This window comes from Muscardinus avellanarius, assembly GCF_963383645.1.
Source record: "Muscardinus avellanarius genome assembly, chromosome: 1".
Taxonomy (NCBI): Eukaryota; Metazoa; Chordata; class Mammalia; order Rodentia; family Gliridae; genus Muscardinus; species Muscardinus avellanarius.
Window position 1 is genome coordinate 236,743,420 of NC_137786.1, and position 21,770 is coordinate 236,765,189.

A 21,770-nucleotide genomic window follows, 5' to 3' on the forward strand; every position below is an offset into this window, starting at 1 on the left:
GCTTCCCAGCCCCCCCAAAAGTCCCAAGTTCCTCTTGCCAGCTACCCAAATCCGCCTCTCTCTTGGGAGGACACCTAAGCCTATTCCGATTCGACCAAAAAGGGGCTCCCCGAGTTGGGCCCTGAACAGGGCCATCACCTAGCGTCCCGGGGAGGCCCAAGGCGCGCCCCTACATCTCCCCACCCGGGCATCCGCAGCCCCGGAGCTGTGAACAGGGCCTCCAGCTAACGGGGCGCAGGCACAGCCCGCCGCTCCAGCTCACACCCCGCTCCCAGCCGGTGCCCTGCGTCCCCCACCTGCGCACGCGAGCCCCCGCCGCACCCGCTCCGCACGACTCCGGGCGCCGCAGGCCCCGCACTCCCGCCGGCCGGCCGGCCTCCGCGCGGCCCCGCCCCCGGCATGACGTCTCGCGATAGGCAGCCAATCGGGAGCCGCCCTGGTGCCCCCAGCGGCCCCGGCGCCCGGCGATTGGCCGAGACTCCTGATCTGACTCGGGACCCACCGAGCCCGCCACTGGGCGGCGGCGGGGGGCGCGGGGGGCGGCCCGGGCCCGCCCCTCGGGCTCCCTGCGGACCGGGGCCTGGCGGGGGCTGGGAGGCCTCGCGGGCCGCCCCGGGGCGCTCTGGGTGCGATGGGCGCTCAGGACCTGCTGACCCAGACGCCTCCGCTGCCGGCCCTTCTCGTCTGGGGGGCTTGCATTTGGGGCTCCTCGTTTGGGGGGCATCCGGTGTGGCCAGCGATGGACAGAAGTGGGCAGCACTCTTGCTCCAAGGGCTCGCGTTCTGGGAGGAAGGGGACACTCGGTGAATACCCAGTCAAGCAAATGGACAGGTGTCCCGCGGTCATCGGGGGACAGTGAGGCGGAGTAGAGATCTTGGTGTGGCCGGAGGCCTTCGGAGGACCTGCTCGGGCGAGCGGCTGGTCACTGGGCTCACGCCGGAGCCAGCCTGGAACCGCAGGAGGAGCGAGCAGGGGGCAGCGTGAGCAGCGGGGCCATGTTGATCATGGCCATGGGATCAGAGCCATGTTGGTCTGCAGGGGCCAAGCAGGTGCCTCTGCCGCTAGCAGCCCTTGGCCCCCCGCGGCCCCTGAAGGCGCTGTAGCTGTCCCTAGGCCACAGGCCCTGCCGGCCCAGGGAGAGATGGCGCACACATCGCCCACAGACAGAGACTTTGGCTTTCAAAAAGTCCAGCATGCGAGCCGGGCGTGGGGGCGCACGCCTGTCACCCCAGCATCTGGGAGGCCGAGACAGGAGGCTCGCGGTTCATGAGACAGGAGCCTCAGCTACTCAGTGAGGCCCTCTGCAGCTCACTGAGACCCTGTTTCAAAATAAAGAACAAGAAATAGGGCTGGGGGTGTAACCTGGAGGTAGAATGGCCCTGGGATCCATCCCAGGATGCAAAAAATTAAATAAATAACAAACAAAGCCCTGGGTACCCTCCGGGAGCCACACCACGCACTCAGGTGACGCGCTTTGGGCAGGGTCACACGCTCCACGGGTGACGTGTCTTTCACGCATCCCACGAGGACGTACGCGGTGTCACTTTGTCCCCCTGCGAAGGACAAATCTGACCTTGGGTTCAGCTGGTTTCTGCCAGAAGCCTCCATTTTCCTTTCACCACTAATAAGAAAATCGGTGGAGTGATCATCTGAGACCTGTTTAAACACGCTGCTCCCAAGCAACCTTCCCCCAGGGGCTGAACATTTAATGAGGACTCCGCCTACACGAAGCCTTGATCTGATTTCACCTTGCTTCAACATTTATTTATTTATTTATTTATTATTTATTGTGGATGGAGCCCAGGGCCGTTCTACCTCTGAGCTACACCCCCAGCCCCCCCCCCTTTTTTTTAATTCTTAACTTTGAAACAGGATCTCACTGGGTTGCAAAGGCCCCACTAAGTAGCCGAGGCTGGCCACAAAGTGAGATCCCTCCCCTCTCAGCCTCCCGAATGCTGAGATTACAAGGGTGCGCTACCACGCCTGGCTCTCAACATTTATTATTAAATTTTTGCTTATTAGCGGGAAGTTTCCTGTAAAGAATTGCACTTATTTGTTTGTTTATTTTTGTGGAACTGGGGGCTGTGCCCAGGGGCACTCTACTTCCAAGCTACACCCTCAGCCCTGTTTTTTTCTTCTTTAATTTGAAACAGGGTCTCAGTAAGTTGTGGAGGGCCTCACTAAGTAGCCGAGGCTGGGCCTCGAACCTGTGATCCTCCTGTCTCAGCCTCGCAAGTACTGGGGTTACAGGCATGAACCATCATGCCCAGCTCTTCCTGTCTTTTCTTAAGAATGTTTCTGAGCTAGGCCATGTTGCCCACCACATAGTGTGACAATCACTAAAGCAGTGTGTTTTGCAGAAGAGAAACAGTATATTCGCTCACCAGGTGGTCAGGTATAGAGAGAGGAGAGACCCAGAACCCACCTCCCTGAGGAAAGGGTTTGGGGATATTTATGGGGTAAAAAGCAGGGTGATTCAAGTGAAGTAATCTGTATTCTGCACATGTGTGAACAGTCTTCACAGCTCTTGGTGGGACTTGTGTTCAGAAAATGGCAGGAGTAGTGTCGTCTGAGGCTAGGGTTTCAGCCTCCGGATGTCAGAAGGTCAGCGATCTGACATGTACACCGGCCCACGAGAGTCAACAGATTGGACGAAATGGCCTTCAAGTCCCTGAAAAGTAACCTTGGAACCGTTATCATCACGTCAGAGGTATCTGACCGCGACTCAGAGGTCTTATCTACAGCAAGGCTTCTGGGAGACCCATAATGCATTGCTCAGATGTGACCCCTAGAATTAGTGACGTTTAAAGCCAAAGAAGGCCGGGCGTGGTGGCGCACACTTGCAATCCTAGCATTTGGGAGGCAGAGACCAGAGGAAGGCGGTTTGTGGACAACCTCAGCTACTTAGTGAGGTCCCTGGCAAGAATAGAAGAAAAATTAGGGCTGGGGGTGTAGCTCAGAGGTAGAATGCCCCTGGGTTCCATCCCCAGTACTGCAAAAAATAAAAAAATAAAAATAGACTGGCGCAGCTATGTTTGTTGACTCTTTTTTTTTTTTTTTTCAGTACTGGGGATGGAACCCAGGGCTATTCTGCCTTTGAGCTACATCCCTAGCCCTATTTTTTGTTCTTTATTTTGAAACAGGGTGTCACTGAGTTGCAAAGAGCCTCATTAAGTAGTAGCTGAGGCTGTCCTTAAACCGCCATCCTCCTGTCTCAGCCTCCCAAATGCTGGGATTATAAGCGTGCGCCACCGCGCCCAGCGGCCAGTCATTATTAAGTTAACCTTCTGATTCCCCACGGAACCTTGGCACCTTGGCGGCCAAGTCTTTAATCTTCCGACAGTTCCATTCTTCAGAAGGGCTCTCCGGTCCTAGGGTCCTAGGAGACGCTTCTCAGCTGCAGAAGATGCAATCACGAACCCCTCTTTTAGGAAATGCCCGGCAGGGGCTCGAGACCACCCAACAAGGGCTGGCTTTTTTAAAACCTTCCCTTACTTTCTGAGACAAGAAGGAGAAGGACCTTCCCCTCCTTCTCAGCTCCAGGTCTGGATTAGCCATTGTTGGCTGGAAAAACCGAGCAGAAACCTAAAACAAACAAACAAAGGGAACAAACCTTTTGAGGGAGAAAGCTGGGAGTGAAGGAGTGAACACAGAACGTCCCTGCACTTTCCTGGAGCCCCCAAATGGTCTCTCATGAACAAACAGCACTTTATACGCAGGAAAAAAAAAAAAACGGATTAAAACATAAGCAGGTATATGGAACAGAAGTAGCGCTGCAAAGCAGGAGGGAGGGACGGGTTGTTCCAGCAAGGTGGTGCAACGCTTATTTATTTACAAGGGTGCACGAAGGCAATCCTGCTCTGGGTAGGACTGAGATGCCCCATGAAAGGAAACTTAAAACGCAGCCCGTAGGGAATCAGTGCGGGGCCTCAGAGAAGATGTGGCCATCTGGATACAGCTGGACGCTGTGGGGCTGGAAATAGTGGGCGCACCGAATGGTGGCAGCACGCCCCCAGGTAAATGCCCACGCGAACGGAGCGGATGAACTCTGCTTCCCTCCAAAATAATCAAAAATAATCTGCAGGCGGGAGCTCGTAGCAGGGAGGGAGCTCCAGCTGCGGACGCGCCCGAGAAGGCAGTCGGTGTACACCGTGCCTGACACACGTGATCCGGGAGTGAGCAAGGGCCCAAGGGTGACTCGCGACCTTCAGAGCGCTGCGGGCAAAGGGCAAAGGGCAAAGGGAGGCGGCGATGCCCCCGTGAGCCGGGCATGGGGTTTCTATGTAGACGCGAGAGGTCACCGCACTCTTTATACGCGTGGCACACTTGGAATCGTCCGTATTATATTACAGCGCGACTCAGCAGGTCGCGGGAGGGAGTGTGTAACAAAATGGAGCGGTGGAATGGTCCGGGGGTGCACAAGGTCCCCGCGCAGAGAAGCGCGGCCCGCCAGGCTCCCTACTGCGCAGGCGCGGCCCTGAGCCGCGAGGGGCGGGGCGGCCGGTGGGCGTGGCCGCAGCTCCGCTTCCCGGGGACTCCGGGAGGCCGAGTGGGCGGAGCTATCCCTGGTGGGGCGGAGCCAGGCGCCGTGGTTGGACAGTTTGGGGCCCGTGACGTGTAGGCGGGCGGGGAGAGGGCGGAGCTCTCCGCAGCCGGAGCGGCCTGGATGCTGCGGTGGGGCGGTTCTTTGGCCAGCGATTGGCCGGGTGGGTGGAGCCTCAGCGGGCCAGGCGGGGCCAAAGGGCGGAGACCCCGGAGGAAGCGCTCGGCCCTGGGGGTGCAGTTTGGGGGAGGGCGGTAGCTCCTGACCGCTGTCCGGCCACCGGGCGACTCCAACCAGCATGGGTCGGAAGGTGACCGTGGCCACCTGCGCGCTCAACCAGTGGGCCCTGGACTTCGAGGGCAATTTACAGAGGGTTTTAAAGAGTGAGTCTGGGGGCGGCGAGGGGCCAAAGGGGGCGAACTCTGACCCGGCTGCGGCCGGGCCTGCAGAAACTCGCGGCCGCGGGCGTTGAGACAGAGTAATGGATACTCTGTCCAGCGGTAAGTAGCTAGGTCGTCCTGTGTGGCGATTGTTTACAGTGGCCGCGGACGCGCGGCTCGGAAGTGGACCTTGAGAAGAGTCTGGCGGAGGAGGGAGGGCTGGAGACTTGAGGTACCTCTGGCCCCCACGGGGCCTGGCTGGGGCAGAGCTGCCTGTCCTCAGGGTTGCTTAAGTCGGATGAGTGTGCATTCAGGTCGCGTATTGGAGGGTTTCTGCTTTCTGGGGATCTTCCTGGCCGGAGGGCATTGGGAGGGCATTGGGAGAATCCTTCCCCCCCCCAAAGAAATTAGGGTGGCAGCTTAGAGAAGGGTGTGGCTGGGAGTGCAGTTGGGCCTGGATCCCCTCACCTTTGATGGTGGACAGTCCTACTGTTGACCTGCAGGCGAGGTCCCCATGGGTGGCCAGAGCTGGATCCTCCTGGCTGCCCCTCATCTCTCCAGTCTGTGTGGCAGCAGCTGCCCAACCTGAGGCTGGCACCACTGCGGATTGTCACCTTCAAGTTGTGCCTTTTCTCTGTGGTTAATCTTGGCACCCCCTTGTGGACAAACTTGCAGGGTGTGGCCTCCTCCTCTGGTGCTAAGGTCAGCCTTGCAGACCCTCCATGCAGGTGTCTGCTGCCCTCTGACCCAGCCCCTTTAACAGAACTGGCTGTGACAGTTCCCGGACATCTCAGAGCACTGTTTTTTTTTATGGGGGGAGCTGGGAATAGGAATGGAATCCAGAGCGCCACACCTGCAAAGCAGGCGCTTTGCCACCAAGCTACATCCCAGCCCCCAGAACATCGGTGCCAGGGTATTCTCTCTGCCTTTGGATTTGCTGAAATTGCCCCTTTTCTTTCTCCGTTCATGCAGGTATTGAAATTGCCAAGAACAGAGGAGCAAGATACAGGCTTGGACCTGAGCTGGAAATATGGTAAGAATAAACACTGGGACACCCCAGGGTGGGCAGGCAGGTCTCTGGGTCAGCCCCTTCCGGCCGAGAGGGCAGGGAGGAGGGGATGGTATTGAGAGTGGTGCAGACCTCAGGCCCCATCAGGAGGCTGCCAAAACCAGCCAATGGACACCACTGCGGATTGTCACCTTCAAGTTGTGCCTTTTCTCTGTGGTTAATCTTGGCACCCCCTTGTGGACAAACTTGCAGGGTGTGGCCTCCTCCTCTGGTGCTAAGGTCAGCCACCGTATGCCAGTGTAGGAACAGGCCCAGGGAGGCTGGATAGTTCTACATCCTTTGCTGAAAGATTGGAGCACCCGCACATTACCAAGTGGGGGCTGATTTCAAAACTAGGCTGAATCTCTTTAACTGAATGTCTGCCCCCACCCCTGTCCATATGTTGAAACCTAATCCTAGGTGTCAAGAGACAGGGCATGGGGGAGGCAAGTGGGTCAGGAGGAGAGGCATTAGTGCCCTTATAAAAGAGGTCTGTGGGAGCTCGTGTGGGGTGCCACCTTTGAAGCAGAGAGCATCCCTCACTAGACGCCACATCTGCCAGCACCTTGACCCATCCCTTCCCGGCTTTTAGGACTGTGTGCCATAAATGTCTGCTGTTTACAATGCCTCGGTCTAAGATATTTTGTTATAGCAGCTGTAAGGGACTGAGACGTCTTTGTAGGTCTTCATTTGCGCACTTGGCCTTCAGAAGGCTTCATCCCCAGTCATCTCTGTAGCTTCCCCTGGCAAGAGTAAACACCTACTGAAACGGGGGTTTTCTTGCGAGAAAACCCCCGCGAGTTCTTGTCTACGGAGAGCGAAGAATGACACCCATCCCGCAGACCTCAGGAAGGGGAGTAAAAGGTTTATTGGAAGCAGCAGGGAATGGGGCAAGGGTGGCTGAACACCCCCAAAGGGGCTGGAACTCTGGGTCCAGCAGCTGCCTTCAGGACAACACTTGAGAGTAGCCCAAGCCGAATTGCCTTCAGGTGCAGGCTGCTTTCTTCCAGAGTCTGCGTGGTCTGCCAGAAGGGAATAGAGAAAAGTGGCCGAACACCCCTAAGGGCTGTCGGGTCTCTGTTGTCCAGTAGCTGCCTTCAGGTCACTACTCAAGTGTCACCCGAGCCAAGTGCCGTCAATTACAAACTACCTTCTCCCAGAGTCCACGCGATCTGCCAGAAAAGAGGTGCAGGTCACCCCTAGGGGCCTGGTCAGCCATGATGTCCAGCAGAGGCCTTCAGGTCACTACTCGAGAGTCGCCCGAGCCACGTGCCCTCAGATGCACTCTGCCTTCTCTCAGGGCCAACACGACCTGTGAGAGAGAGAGAACAGCTCCCCAGAAGGGGAGGGGGTCCCGAGTGGGAAAGTGACCCACTTTTGCCATCTGACTGGCTGATGCCTGACCGCTTGCAAGTCCATTTGTGGTTGTGGTGACTCCAAGGAGAATTTGCATAGGACATTTGCAAGTTCTTTGAAGGGTCTCCTTTCAGGAATGCCAGACTTGCTCGGTGGGTTTGTCGATTAGGAAACTCAGGATGGCTTTGTGAAGCTCTGGCCTTCTTATCTCCTGAGCCTTTGTTATTTCAGGCATTTGTCACCCCTCAGGAAACTCAGGAAATTAGCTTTTTTTCTACCAAGGCCTTTTCCCTATCTGCCTATTTCCTTTCTATCTCCTCACTACTTCTGGTAGAACTGGAGGCAAGCATCAGGAAAACCAACCCCTGGGTTCTCTTCTGCTTTTTTGTTAAAAATGGGTCGGCTGGCTGGGCGTGGTGGCGCACGCTTGTAATCCCCGCGCTTGGGAGGCGGAGACAGGAGGATCGCGCAGGTTCGAAGCCAGCCGCGCTGGCATAAGAGACCCTGTTTCCAAAAATAAAATAGGTCTGGGAGTGTAGCCCGGAGATAGAAGGACTTCCAGGAACCCCAGTACCACCCCACACACACACACACAAAATGGGTCAGCTAGCTGGGCGTGGTGGGCACGCTTGTAATCTCCGCACTTGGGAGGCGGAGACAGGAGGATGGTGCAGGTTCGAAGCCAGCCGCGCTGGCTTAAGAGACCCTGTTTCTAAATAAAAAGTATAAAATAGGTCTGGGAGTGTAGCCCGTAGGTAGAAGGGCTTCCAGGAACCCCAGTACCACCAAAAAAAAAAAAAAAAAATGGGTCGGCTGTGCACCCTGGAAGGCCATCTCAGCCTTTGGCCCCCTCCTCAGTCCGCTCTGCTGTCTGCCCTTGGAGCGGGTGGACCCGCCTTCTCTCGGTTGCTTCTGTTTTAGTCTTATGCTCTCTTTCTCTCTGCCCCCCCAAGTACATTTTCCTGGTGGTCCTAGGGATTGAACCCAGAGACTTTCTGTCTCAGCCTCCTAAGTACCGGGATTACAGACCCATGCTACCATATCCAGCTGCACCTAAAATTTAACTTAAGAATTTCCATACCCAGCTGGTGGGAACTAGGACTCTTCACTGAGCACCCCTCTCCTTGTTCTCACTGGCGGGGTCTAGCTCCCTCCCCAGTGGGGTGCCTGGAAGGAAGAGCAGAGCAGCTTGGCCCAGGGACCTAGGCCATGAGTTTTCTCTGGGCAGGTTTATAGGCATTGCAGATGAAAGCAGACAGCCACCTGGGCCCCAGAGGGCCGACTGACCAGCCCCTGTTGTAGATGGCTCCCCCAGCTTCCGGTTAGCTGGAGGGGTCCGAGGTTGCTGGTGGGTGGATATCAAGTATTGCAACATATATGGGATGAAAACTCAGGACCAAGAAACTGTTGGAGAGGCGTCCCAAGCTGCTCTCTTGTCTGGGCAGCTCCCGGATGGACACTGTTTGCATCCAAGCACCAGGCTTCCTTCTTACCCAAACAGGGGCAGGAGGAGTGCCAGTTAAACACAGGGGTGCCGGATTTGGGGTTTCTGTTAATGCGTGCAAGGTTTGCTCAGCATTGCAAACATGCCCTCCAGGCTGGAAAATGTTAAGAGATTAAATGTGGCTGGGCGCCGTGGCACACACCTGTAATCCCAGTACTTGGGAGGCCGAGACAGGAAGATTGCAGGTTCAGAGCCAGTCTCTACATCTAAATGAGTCTTTCCACAAATTAGTGAGACCCTGTTTCAAAATAAAATAAGGCTTGGGATACAGCTCAGAGGTAGAACACCCCTGGGTAAAGTCTACAATAAAAAGAAAAAAACAAAAAGACTTGAAAGTGTTTTCCAAACACTCTACATTTTATTATTGGGACACCCAAACTAAGAGACGGCTGTCAGCCAAGTCTCCACGTGTGTGACGTCATGGAGCAGTGGCGGCGCACGCTCGTCATCCCAGTACGTGGGAGGCTGAGACAGGAGGACCCGGGTTTGCGGCCAGCCTCAGCTACTTAGTGAGGCCCTCTGCAACTCAGTGAGACCTGGTTTCAAAATAAAGAATAAAATATAGGGCAAGGGGTGTAGCTCAGAGGTCAAATGCCCCTGGGTTCCATCCCCAGACCCGCAAAAAAAAAAAAAAAATTAAATTAAAAATAGGGCTGGGGGTGTAGCTCAGAGGTCAAATGCCCCTGGGTTCAATTCCCAGTACCATAAAAATAAATAAACAAACAGACAAAACAATAGAAATGTCTTCACTAGCATTCAGGAGGCCAGACACCCAAAATCTGCATAGCAGGGGACCCTGCTCCTTCTGAAGGCCGCAAGGGCAGGCCCGGCCACCTCTTCGGCTCCTGGGCTCCAGGCAGCTCTGGCCTCCAGTCTCGGCCTCTCTGGCACGTGGCCTCCTGGCTTTTCCGCTCCCCTCTTCTGTCTCTTATAAGGACACTGGCTCTTTAAGGAAACCCAGGAAGTTCCGTGAGGACCTCATCTTCTCACACCCTTAAATTAACGGCATCTGCAAAGTAAGATCACTTTAGCAAGCGCTTGAGGCCAAGACGAGGCTGTTCTGTTTGGAGGCCGCCATTGGAGGCCGCCACGCAGGTCACAGCGGCGTCTGTCACGGGGAGTTGGGCGGCCACGGGGGACATTCGGCATGGTCACCGATGGCGCCCCTGCCGCAGGATGGCCCGATAAGTCAGCTTTGGGTCCCTTTTCGGAGGTGTGCGTGCTTCAGCCACGTACGAGGGCAGATACTTGTAGACGAGAGAGGAGGAACACAGTCACCAAACACGGGAAGGAACAGGACCCGGCGTTTCTTAGTTTCCCGTAAAATGCACCATTGCTGTCCCCGGTCTGCCCACACAGAAGTGTCTCGAAGGCTTTGGGAGCGCGGCAGGGCCAGCTCCCGTCCCCCGCCCGCCCCTCACCCGCGGCTCCCTCTCTCCGCAGCGGCTACGGGTGCTGGGATCATTACCACGAGTCGGACACCCTCCTGCATTCGCTGCAGGTCCTGGCGGCCCTGCTGGAGTCTCCGGTCACCCAGGACATCATCTGTGACGTGGGGATGTAAGTGCCGGCCAGGAAAAAGGCGAGCGCGAGGCCGTGGCGTGTCCAGGAGGGTAGAGTGCACGCGGGGAGAGAGACACAAGGCCGTCGCGTTCCCACCCCAGCCCTGTAGCCGCCGAGTCCCCCGGCCCTGCACGGCGGCAGGGAGCACTGCTTGTATGTTATTTTATTTTTATTTTTATTTTATTTTATTCTACCTCCAAGCTACACCCCCCAGCCCTATTTTTTATTCTTTATTTTGAAACAGGGTCTCATTAAGTTGTACAGAGCCTCACTAAGTAGCTGAGGTTGTCCGCGAACCACAGTCTTTCTAGCTCAGCCTCCCGAATCCTGGGATTACAAGCGTGCACCGCCACGCTCGCTTTCTATTCTATATTTTGAAACAGGGCCTCACTGCTCTGTGGAGGGCCTCGCTAAGTTGTCGAGGCTGGCTTCGAACCTGAGCTCCTCCTGTGTCAGCCTCCCAGGTATTAGGATTCCAAGCATGTACCACCACCCCGGCTCGGGAGGGTCTCTTAAACAAGCACACCGGTGGGGTTTCAACCCTGGCGTCTCTCACGGAGGATGATCCTGGCACCTGGGACTAGATTTGGTCCTTCTCGTTGCTGTGACAAATACCCACAGACATGAAACAGAAAAGCAGCCCAGGTTTTTTACCCGCTAGTGCTGGAGGTCAGGAGAGGCGGTGGGTGTGCTGTGCTCAGGCTGGGCCAGGGGTGCGCTGTGGGTGGAAGCGCCGGTGCTCCTCCTCGGCCAGTGCAGAGCCAGAACCCGGCCCACAGCACCCTGCTCGGAGGTCGCCGCTCACAGCAGCGGACTTTCCCTCCCCGCGCGGCAGGTGCTCGGGCATGCGCGATAGCTGTCCATTCTGAGCAAGCCGGCCCCGTTGTCCTTCTTTAAACGCCCTTCGTCCAAGCCAGGTGTGGCGCACGCTTGTAATCTCAGCACTAGGGAGGCTGAGACAGGAGGATCACAGGTTCACCGCCAGCCTCAGCTACTTAGTGAGGCCCTCTGCAGCTTAGAGAGACCCTATTTCAAAATAAAGAATAAAATATAGGCCAGTTGTGGTGACACACTCTTGTATTCCCAGTACTTGGGAGGCCGAGACAGGAGGATCGCAGGTTCGAAGCCAGCCTCAGCAGCTTAGTGAGGCTCTCGGCAACTTAGTGAGACCCTGTTTCCAAATAAAATATAAAATAGGTCTGCAGTATAGCCTGGAGGTAGAAAGCCTCTGGGTTCCATCCCCAGGACCACCACCAAAAGAAAAGAAGAATAAAATATAGTCCTGGGGGTGTAGCTCAAAGGTAGAATGTCCCTAGGTTCAATCCCCAGTGCTGCGAGTAAGGAAGACCCTTGTTCCCAGCCAGGCGTGGTGGTGCCGCACACCTGTAATCCCAGTACTCCGGAGGCTGAGATAGGAGGTTCATCACAGATCACGGGTTAGAGGACAGCCTCAGCAAGTAGCAAGACTCTCAGAAACCTAGAGAGACCCTGTTCCCAAACAAAAACTGAAAAGGGGCTGGTGGTGTTCCTCAGAGATAGAATCCCCTGGGTTCAATCCCCAGTACCACAAACAAAAGCAAACACCCCTAAAGACCCGTTTCCTTGCGTCTGGCAAGCTCTGCCCGAGCCTTGGGCTGGGCTCGAGGGTGGGTGCACCTCAGCCCACCTCTGCCCAGCTTCCCACCACGCTGCCCGACCTCCGGCCCTTCTACTCCGGTCCCTCGGTCAACAGATCGAGAGGTTACATGAACAGGTGCACTGTGGGGAGAAATGCTGGGAGGCTCCTCGGGGCGCTAGGGCCTGGGGAAGGTGACGAGCGGACGTGAGCCGGGGCGGTCCCGCGGCTCTGAGGACATTCCCGGAGGAGCCCGAGGGAGGATGCCTTCATGCTTGATCCAGAAGGTTCTCCTGCAGAACTGAGGACAGTAAGCAGTAGAGAGCAGAAACACTTCCGGTAATACTCAGGAGAGGCCCGGGAAGCTTGAGAGCCCACATGCTCCCACGTGGTGATACGGCCCCCGGGGGATGCTGGGATGACCAGGGAGCAGGAGTGGCCTTGGGTGCAACTAGGTGTGTGTGTGTGTGTGTCTGTGTGTGTGTGTGTGTGTGTGTGTGTGTGTGTGTGTGTGTGTATGTTCTGAGAAGCTGGTGAGCCAGCGAGTTGGGCAGTCTGGCTTCAGACTCAGGCAGGACTTGGGGATGCAGGGACCGGCCCGGCCTCTGCTCGCCGCGGTTGGCGTGACGGGCAGACACACCTGCCTTCCCTCCGCAGGCCTGTGATGCACCGGAACGTCCGCTACAACTGCAGAGTCATCTTCCTCAACAGGTGGGTGACCCCGGGAGACGGAGGCCTCCTCTGCAGGGCTTTAGCGAGCCCTCACACCAGCCAGATGTGTCTCTGGGTCTCAGCCGCTGCTCACAGGGCACCGAGGGCTTAGGAGAGGCCCCGGGGCAGGGCCTGGGGAAACGGCCCCATGGCCTGGACACTGGCCTAGACGAGGGCGGTCTCCTCGCTGCCCCCGGTCAGCCAAGCACCTGCAGGGTCTGGACCCGGCTCTGTGTCTCTGTATCGTGGACTGTCGGGTGGACGGGAGCTGAAGCCCAGGGAGGGAGAGACATTGGTCAGGACCCGCTTCTCAGACCCGCTTGCACGGCCTTATGTCCTTCAGCGGCAGTGACCACAGGGTGTCTCCTGTCTCCTGTCTGCAGGAAGATCCTGCTCATCAGACCCAAGATGGCCCTGGCCAATGAAGCCAACTACCGCGAGCTGCGCTGGTTCACCCCGTGGTCCAGGAGCAGGTGAGTTTTGGTGCCTGAGCACCGGGCACCACGGCGCAGCCAGGCCCCCTCGGGCGTCTGTCAGCGTCTTGGCTACGGCAGCCTTGGTCCGGGTCATGGGGCGTGGTACGCAAGGGGCAAGGCCCCGCCCCTGCTGCCTGCCATTTAGTTAATTTACAGCCACGCTGCTCACGGGTCAGAGAACGTCTCGGTCACCAGTCAGAGGTCACCAGCCACCGGAAGTGGTGTGGTGTCTCAGGTGGTCCCGTATACCAGGGTTCTCAGCGTCAGTCTCGCTGACGTTTGGGGACAGAGCAGTCTTCTTCTTACCGTCCTGTGCACCGGAAGTTAACCAGCAGCATCCCTGGCTGCAAAGAGATGTTCGCAGTTGATGCCCAAGACCCCCCACCCCTGGGATGCTTCCCGACCGCCCCCGGGGGCGGCATCACCCAGCCTGAGAAAGCTGCCCCGCACTTTCATCACAGGTCCCCCACTCGCTGCTGTAGGTGGGTACTTGGACGTCGGTCCTAAGTGGTACTGGCCCGACACAGGAACGCGCGGGTTCTTGCGGGCTGCCTTTATATTTGACCGCCCTTCAGAATTCTCTTACTGTGTCTCGTGGTTATTTTACTGATTGTCTTGGTTCTTCGAGTAGAGATTAGATCGCGTACAGCTAATTTTGCTTCTCCTTTCAGGCTTTTACAACTCTGGGTTCATTTTCTGAGCATCTTTTGGCTAGCGTTTCTAGGATGACATCATCACAGGAGCCTTCGATCCTCGGCTTTCTTGCCTTTCTCCCACTTTACTTGAGAAGTTCTTCGAGCTTCTGTGGGTTTTTTTTAGATGTATTCTTATCCCTGGTTATCTTGACTTCAGGCTTCTTGTGTTTTGTTTTGTTGTATGGTGCTGGAGATGGAACCCAGAAGCCACCTGCCTTCCGGCTACACTCCCAGCCCTATTTTATGTTTTATTTGAAAACAGGATCTCGCTAATTTTTTGAGGCCGGCTTTGAACCTGGGATGCTCCTGTCTCAGCCTCCTAAGTCCTGGGATACTTCAAGTTTTTTAAATTAAATGAATTTATCAAATGTCTTTTTAGCCTGTGGGGCGATGACTACAGAGTAAATCTCTGCATTTTGAGAGTAAAATCCAAATAGATGCACTCTGTTACACTTTGTTTCAGTTTGCTAATATTTATGAGAATTTTCTTCCCTTTTTCTGTTTTTTTGGTATGGGGTGTGTGTGTGTGTGTGTTACTGGGGATGGAACCCGGGGGCATTCTTCCTGCAAACTGCACCCCAGTATAAGATTGTATGAGCGTGTGTGTCCCCAGTCGCATAGAGACACGCCGAGATCTATAATCGGTCTTACGGATATCTTTATTCGTGGGAGAGCGGCCTCCAGCCCCTGCGTGGCCGCGGGGGCCGGTGGCAGGGGAGAGCGTGCGTCCCTCCCCCTCGGGCTCCTCTCTGAACTCTGCACTGAACTCTCTTCTTCCGGACTGGGAGGCCTGGTTCCCTCCCGGAATCCACCTCCAGAGCTCCACCTCCTAGTTTCCGGCCCTGCCCCCTGTGGGGCGGGGGGGGGGGGGACTCACACCTTACACCCAGCCCTATTTTTTTATTCTTCATTTGGAAAAAGGGTCTCACTAAGTTGTGGAGGGCCTCGCTAAGTAGCTGAGGCTGGCTGTGAACCTGCGATCCTCCTCCCTCAGCCTCCCTGATACTGGGATTACAGGCGTGAAGGCAAAACTGTCCAGAGACAGAGATGAGATCCCAGGCCAGAGGGAGCGGGTCCCAGACGCCGCAGAGGCAAATTCTTGATTTCCTACTCGAGAACAGGGTTTAATGTATCTCCTCCCCATTTTTTAGTTTTTGTCTGCCTCATCTTGCTAACAGGGCCGTCTCTCCGTGTTTTGGTTAAGTCACGGTGCAGTGCTGGTGGAATTTGCTTCCCGAGGTTCAGGTCTGAGCAAGGCGTGTGAGTCCCCGCTTCCACCGCCCCTCCCAGCTCAGCCCTGCCTCCTCCCCGGGCGCCCTGGCTCTGCAGCTCGCCTCCGCGGCGTCCGGCCCGCTCCCTCTGCCCTGGGATCTCATCTCTGTCTCTGGGCAGTTTTGCCTTCCCTGGAACACGGCTTCCAGTAGCTTCCTGTGCGACAGCTGGTGCGAAGTGCGTCTTTTGAGACCGTGCCTGCGCACAGATGTCTTTACTTGACACTCAGACACAATGAATAGTTTGTGTTTTTTGAATCCTAGGTTAATCCTAACTGTTGTGGTCATTTTGAACACATCCCCCCAGGGGTTGCTTTTTGGCATCTTCTGGGCAGGAGGCCTCACGCTGGCTCCATGGCCACGTGTGAAGGGCTTCTACTGCCCCCAGCCACCCTGACCCCCGACACGTACCATGTACCGGGGGAGACGCTAGAAACCTGTGGCGGGGGGCCTGGAGCCCCCACCCCAATCGCAACCAGTCTCCGAAAAATAACATTGAACAGAAGGAGTGTATTTGTGATCCCACTGATGCCAAGCGAGGCTCCAGTGGGATGCAGTTTCCACGTGGCACGCTCCCCGGGCGGCGCGCACACGGCCTGTTGCAGGACAAGCCTTTAGTCACCCGTGCGCTCGTGTGCTGTGCTGCGTGGGCAGTGTTGAAGGGAGACTGGGCAGCCCGCCTTCGTCCTCTTTCATGGTGCCGACTGCTTCTGCTTTGATGGACACCTTGAAACTCAGGAGCTTGGACAATGTTTGCGTGGTCCTGTCCTTTTTAATTTACAACCATGAGCATTTGAGCTTTACGTTAAGCTGTTATTTATTAATTTTTTTTTCAGGTCTGGGGATGGAACCCAGGGGCATTCGACCTCCAAGCTACACCCCCTGCCCTATATTTTATTCTTTATTTTGAAACAGGGTCTCAGTAAGTTGCAGAGGGCCTCACTAAGTAGCTGAGGCTGTCCATGAACCGTGATCCTCCTGTCTCAGCCTCCTGAATGCTGGGATTACAAGCGTGCGCCACCGCGCCCGGCATTTTTAAGCTGTTATTTCAAGAAGATAGATTTGTTTCCTACTTTAAAAAAAGATAGCCTTTATCAGTGTGTTGGGGTTATACATTGTGATGCGGTTCAGAGCCACAGGAACATCTGCCCACGCCTGGTGAGTTTGCCTGGATCCGCCCTGCTCCGGGTCTGTGCGTTGAGAGTGGCATTGACGACTCTGCGGATGTGTGTGGCATCCTCATCTGTGATGTCGGAGCGGTATTGACAGTTCTGCGGATGTGAGTCCTGGCTGTGGTATTACAGCAGTTTGGTGATTCTGCGTCTCTGTGTAGCATCCTGGCTGCGGTACCGGAGCGGTCCTGACGATTCTGTGTCCGTGCGGAGCGTCGCCGGCCCCACTGCCTCTGTTGATGCTTGCTTTTACTCCCGGGCTCTGAGCCCCGGCTTCATTCTCCGCCCCGGCCTCAGTCACGGGCACATCACACCTGCTGCCTCCCTCTCGCCCCTCTCCTCCAGCATCGCTGCCTCTGCGTTGGGTCGCATTGTGTCCTGCGGTTTATTATTATTTTACTATATAACATGTTAGTGAATACACCAGATTGCATCTTCTCAAATGGAAAATGAAGTACAGGGTAATATATCTCTTCGAACCTCAGTATCACCTGTCTTTCGGAGGATTCAGTTTCACACGACGTCTGTGTCCATGAGGACACCAACGGTCTTAGCAGTAAAGAACATTCTGCTAAGTTGTTCTGTCAGGGACCCTTGCCCCAGGGGTTCTTCTCTGTCTTCCAGTCTGGTTCTCAGCACTCGTTCATGTGTTCTCCATTGTTATGCACAGGATGGGGCGAGGGGCAGGCTTCGTGTATTCGTAGGGCGTGTCCACAGAAGGGTGGTAGCACACTCGTCCTGACGTCAGATGTCAAGGCGAGCTCTACTTTGCGATTATGGTCATCTGGAAAATCTGCTTCTAGGCGCACCGATTTTCATTCTGCAAGACCGCCATCTTGGCTCCATCCAGGTCCTCTGAAAATCTTATTCACGTTTTTTTGTGTGTGTGGTACTAGGGGTGGAGCCCAGGGGCTTTCTATCTCCGGGCTACACTCCCAGACCTATTTTCTATTTTATTTGGAAACAGGGTCTCACTAAGTTGCTGAGAGCCTCACTAAGTAGCTGAGGCTGGCTTCGAACCCGTGCGATCCTCCTGTCTCAGCTTCCCAAGTGTGGGGATTACAAACGTGCGCCACCACGCCCGGCCTTATTCACATTTTTTAAAAAGTTCTTTTCTTAGTTCGTACACTAATTTGTCTCCTGTCACCCGTCTCTGCTTTGGCGGCGCTCTCTCTCCCGTCAGCGGGTCGAGAGCACGGTGTCCCGGGCGTCTCATGGTCTCCTCCCTGGTTACACAAGGGCCTCGCCGTCACTCAGACCTCACAGGCGGGCACTGACCTCGACGCTCCCACGGGGTCCTGGCCCTACACTGAGCTGGAGCAGCCGTACAGCAAGGGGCAGCAGAAGTGGCCGGGCGTGGGGGTGCAAGCGGTCAGGCAAGTCCGTTTGTGGTTGTGGTGACTCCAAGGAGAATTTGCATAGGACATTTGCAAGTCCTTTGAAGGTCTCCTTTCAGGAATGCCAGACTTGCTCAGTGGGTTTGTTGATTAGGAAACTCAGGATGGCTTTGTGAAGCTCTGGCCTTCTTATCTCTGAGCCTTTGGAGTTTCAGGCATTTGTCGCCCCTCAGGAAACTCAGGAAATTAGCTTTTTTTCTACCAAGGCCTTTTCCCTATCTGCCTGTTTCCTTTCTACCTCCTCACTAGCTGGGACTGGGAATCTCTCGATTTCTCCATGGGGGAAGCACGATCTGTCTTCTACTAAGCCCCCGAGACACGTCTGTCAGAGGTGCTGTGTGTCCCAGACGGGGGAGCAGAGACCCTCGGCCATGCACGCCCGCGCTGGCTCAGCGGAGCGCCTGGGTCGCGGTCTCCTTCCTGCGATGTCCCGAGTTGACTCCTGAGTGTGAAGCTCTGGACATTGTCTCTGCAGGGAGAGGCCTTGGCTCGATTTTCCCCTCAAGGCGACTGGTCTCACGTCTGCGTCTGCGTCTTTTCCTTTGCAGACAAATAGAGGAATACTTCCTCCCTCGGATGCTCCGAGACCTGACAAAGCAGGTGAGTCCGGGTGCAAAACGCATTTTCCAGGCAGACGCGGCCCTTGGCGGCCCGCGCAGGACGTGAGCTCTGGGAGAGGTCGCACAGAGTCCCCGTGGCTGGGCCGGCGTGGAGGGAGGGCTGCTGCAGAGAGGCCCTCCCCACGCCAGCCCTCCCCCCAGGCTTCCGGCTGTTCCCCCCCCCCCCCCTGGCAGACAGTGGCCTTTGCTGCCCCCAGGACTTGCCTTGCCCTGAAGGAGTATCTAGACTGAGAGCAGGGTGTCCTGTCTCCACTGAGGTCCCCAGGGAAGGGACCCACACCCCCACCTGGGTGTAAGGTTGAAATTGAGTTGGGGGTCACAAAGGAGGCAAAATCCAGCAAAGGAGTGTGAGACCCAGGCCCCTTTTATTAATGGCCGCTCCCAGGTGAGGTCGGCTGGCCGATATTGGGGGGAGGGGCTCTTGGTCAGCAGTCACCCCTGAGAGAGGGAGGAAGGGTATTTACGAAGCCTGGGTCTTGGGGCGGGCCAGCAAGGCTGGGGAATGCCGGTCCTCTCACCCTCTCTGGAGTCTGCCCCCCCTCTGCTTCTGGCTTCGGGTTCCGCCTCCTGCCCCAGCGGCAGGGTCCTGCGAGGGGAGGGGAAGGGGCCGACCTGTCACTTGGCTGTCTCAGAGGGGAGAGCCATGTGGAGCTGAGCTTGGCGGCCCCGCCCTGCCCTGTGTTCACAGAGGCGCAGCTCTGCAGATGAAGGGCTGTGCGGCTCTGGGTTTCAGGTTCGGTCCATGGCTGCTTGGCCTCGTTACTTTGGGCCATGGCAGAGGTGGCTGCTTGCCTCAAGGAGCCCAGAAAGCAAAGGCATCCAGGAGGGACTGGGACTCCATCCCTCCCAGGGCACACCCCCAATGTCCCTACCTCCTCCCACCAGGCTCCACCTCTTAAAGGGTCCACTACCTCCAAACAGCCCCACAGGCCGGGGCTGAGCCTTCAGTACATTCCAGGCCCAAAGGCCAGCAGGCTGCTTCCACTGACGGCCTCACTAGAACGAGGCCCCTCAGCCACCGGGTTGGGATCACCTTCCTAATCTTGTCACGCCCAGGGTGAGCGCGGCGGAGGGAGGCGTGAGTGGCTGAAGGGTGGCCGCCCTGGTGGACCGGCCTCACCCCGTCCCACTTCTGTGGGAGGCTGTCCCTTGTCCAGGAGGGATGCCCCGAGGGAGTCGCCTGTTGGCCCCCTTTCTTAGTAGGACCCCAGTCCTGCTGGATTAAGGCCCAACCAGTGATCTAATTTTACCCTAATCTTTCTCTCTCTCTCTCTCTCTCTCTCTCTCTCTCTCTCTCTCTCTCTCTCTCTTTTGGTACTGGGGATGGAACCCAGGGGCATTCTACCTCCAAGCTACATCCCCAGCCCTATTTTTTATTCTTGAAACAGGGTCGCACTGAGTTGCAGAGGGCCTCACTAAGTAGCTGAGGCTGGCCATGAACCGCGATCCTCCGGTCTCAGCCTCCCGAATGCTGGGATGACAAGCGTGCACCCTAATCTCGAAGGGCCCTGTCTCTAAGCCAGGTCACCTCCTGAGCTGCTGGGGTTAGGACTTCCACACATGGATTCCACAGGGATTTGGGGGACCCTACAGCGCCGAGATTCTCTCTGCACCTCGTCCCGGTTCTCACCCTTGAGTGTCTCCAGAAACGGGTGTGGAGAGGAGGGAGCTGCAGCTGCCGCAGGAGCCCGAGCCTCAGGGTTCAGCACAGCTTCCTGTTGGCGTGTTCATCCGCCCCACCACTGAGGAGCTATTTTTCATTTAGCCGGCACAGAGGGGTTAAGTAACTTTCCCCAAACAGCGCAGCTGATAGCAAAGGGGCCTGGGCCCGGCTGCAGAACGTGCATTCTGTGCAGAGGCTCCCTCTCACGCTTTTGTCCTGCCTGCTCTGCGGTGCGCCAGGGCCCGGGGCCCTTCTGTCTCCTGGACCCTCGCTGGCCCTGCGTGCTGCCAGCTTATTGCTGGCTGGCACTGCTTCCCCTGCGCAGCTCGCCCGGTCGGCGGGTCTGAGGCCTGAGGCCTGCGTGTTCCCCTCGGGAGCGTCCCCTGGGCCTGTCCGTCTCACCCCTCTTCATTGGGCACCTTTGTCTGTGGGCTTTGGGTTCAGATGCCCATTACCAGGGTCTCCATAGGATGTGATTTCTGTTAGCGAAAACCAAAGTTCATGTAGAAACCCAGGTCGGGAGGGGCTTCCACAAGCACCTGTGCACACCCTGTGGTTCCTCACGAGGCCACGCCGAGTCTGAGGGCCCGGGGCATCACTCCCCCGACTCAGGCGCCGGCGTTTCCCCTGCGTGCATCGCGCCCCTTCAGCCTCCTGTGGGTGGGCCCACGCCAGCGGCGCCCGGACCTAGGTCGCTTCCACCCAGGAGCCAGGTCACGTCGCTGGTCTCGGCTCTGAGTCGCCAAGTGGCGCCCAGGAGGCCAGCTCGGCTCGGTGCCTGCATGTGGCCAGGGCGACGCTTGGTAGAGGGACTCTGGGCCAGCGGGGACCCCTCCCGCAGGACCCAGAGACCTTTCTGACCAGGAGCCTTATCAGCATACACGTGTGACATCGTGACCCTGAACGCACCGTGTGTGTGTGTGTGTGTGTGTGTGTGTGTGTGTGTGTGTGACACACTTCCGCAGCGGCCCTCCTGTCCTGAGGTACGCTCCATTTTCAGTCTTCTCTCTCTTCCCATGCCGACTTATCCTAAAGACCACACTCGGGGGCCTCTGTGCTGTGCTGAGCCACTGCTCGGCCCAGTGGATGGCAGGTCAGGTGCAGGGATGGCCCTGGGCGGGTGGAGATGGAGGTCTGGAAGCGGGAAGCAGCCCAGGCAGGGCCCTGGCAAGGGCCACCCACGTCCCTGGAAGAGTTCTGACCTTTGCTTCAGGACCCCAGCCCCGCCCGGGTAGGCAGGCTCTCGAGGTGTCCTGTAGCAGGGCCGTAGCATCCAGCACTGGCCTACACTGTGGTCCCGGGCTGAGGGCTCACCGTGCGGCCGCAGTGAACGGTGAGTTTGTTGGTGGGAGAGAATGGAAGAGAGGAAGGGCCCGGTTTTGTACCATGTTCCTGTCCTTGGTGATTGGGTTAAGTCCCATGTGCTAAAGAACTCCGATCCGGAGCCTTGGGGTGTGTCCAGACTTCCTGGTTGATTTCTCCGCTGAGCCAAGTAGCTTGCCACTCTAGCCTTGGCCTTGAGAGAGACGGCTCCGCCGGGCTCAAGCTGCTACACGCTCCAAGTGTCTACACACCTGCTAAGCAGGCCATCCTATCGCCTGCTGTTACTGCATCGCCCCTATTGAATTTCAGTGCCTCGTTAGACCCAGGCAGCACCTGCAGGGGCAGCTCCGTCCCTGCCTGAGGAGCCCCAGCACCCTGGTTTATGAATCCGCCTCTTAGAGACCCACACACCTGCATGCTGCCACTAGGGGGC

At 56.9% G+C, this 21,770-nt stretch overlaps 1 protein-coding gene across 1 annotated transcript in view; it reads left to right on the forward strand.

Annotated features, from left to right (window-relative positions):
• Positions 1-4,841: 4,841 nt before the first annotated feature.
• Positions 4,842-21,770, forward strand: part of NADSYN1 (NAD synthetase 1) — a gene marked incomplete at both ends in the record, with an annotated part of 40,761 nt that continues 23,832 nt past the window's right edge. The window contains 6 exons of the mRNA XM_080709986.1: positions 4,842-4,926; positions 5,896-5,956; positions 10,275-10,391; positions 12,667-12,720; positions 13,104-13,193; positions 18,280-18,331. Coding sequence (XP_080566112.1) covers positions 4,842-4,926; positions 5,896-5,956; positions 10,275-10,391; positions 12,667-12,720; positions 13,104-13,193; positions 18,280-18,331 — 459 coding nt within the window. The remainder of the gene's footprint in view (positions 4,927-5,895; positions 5,957-10,274; positions 10,392-12,666; positions 12,721-13,103; positions 13,194-18,279; positions 18,332-21,770) is intronic.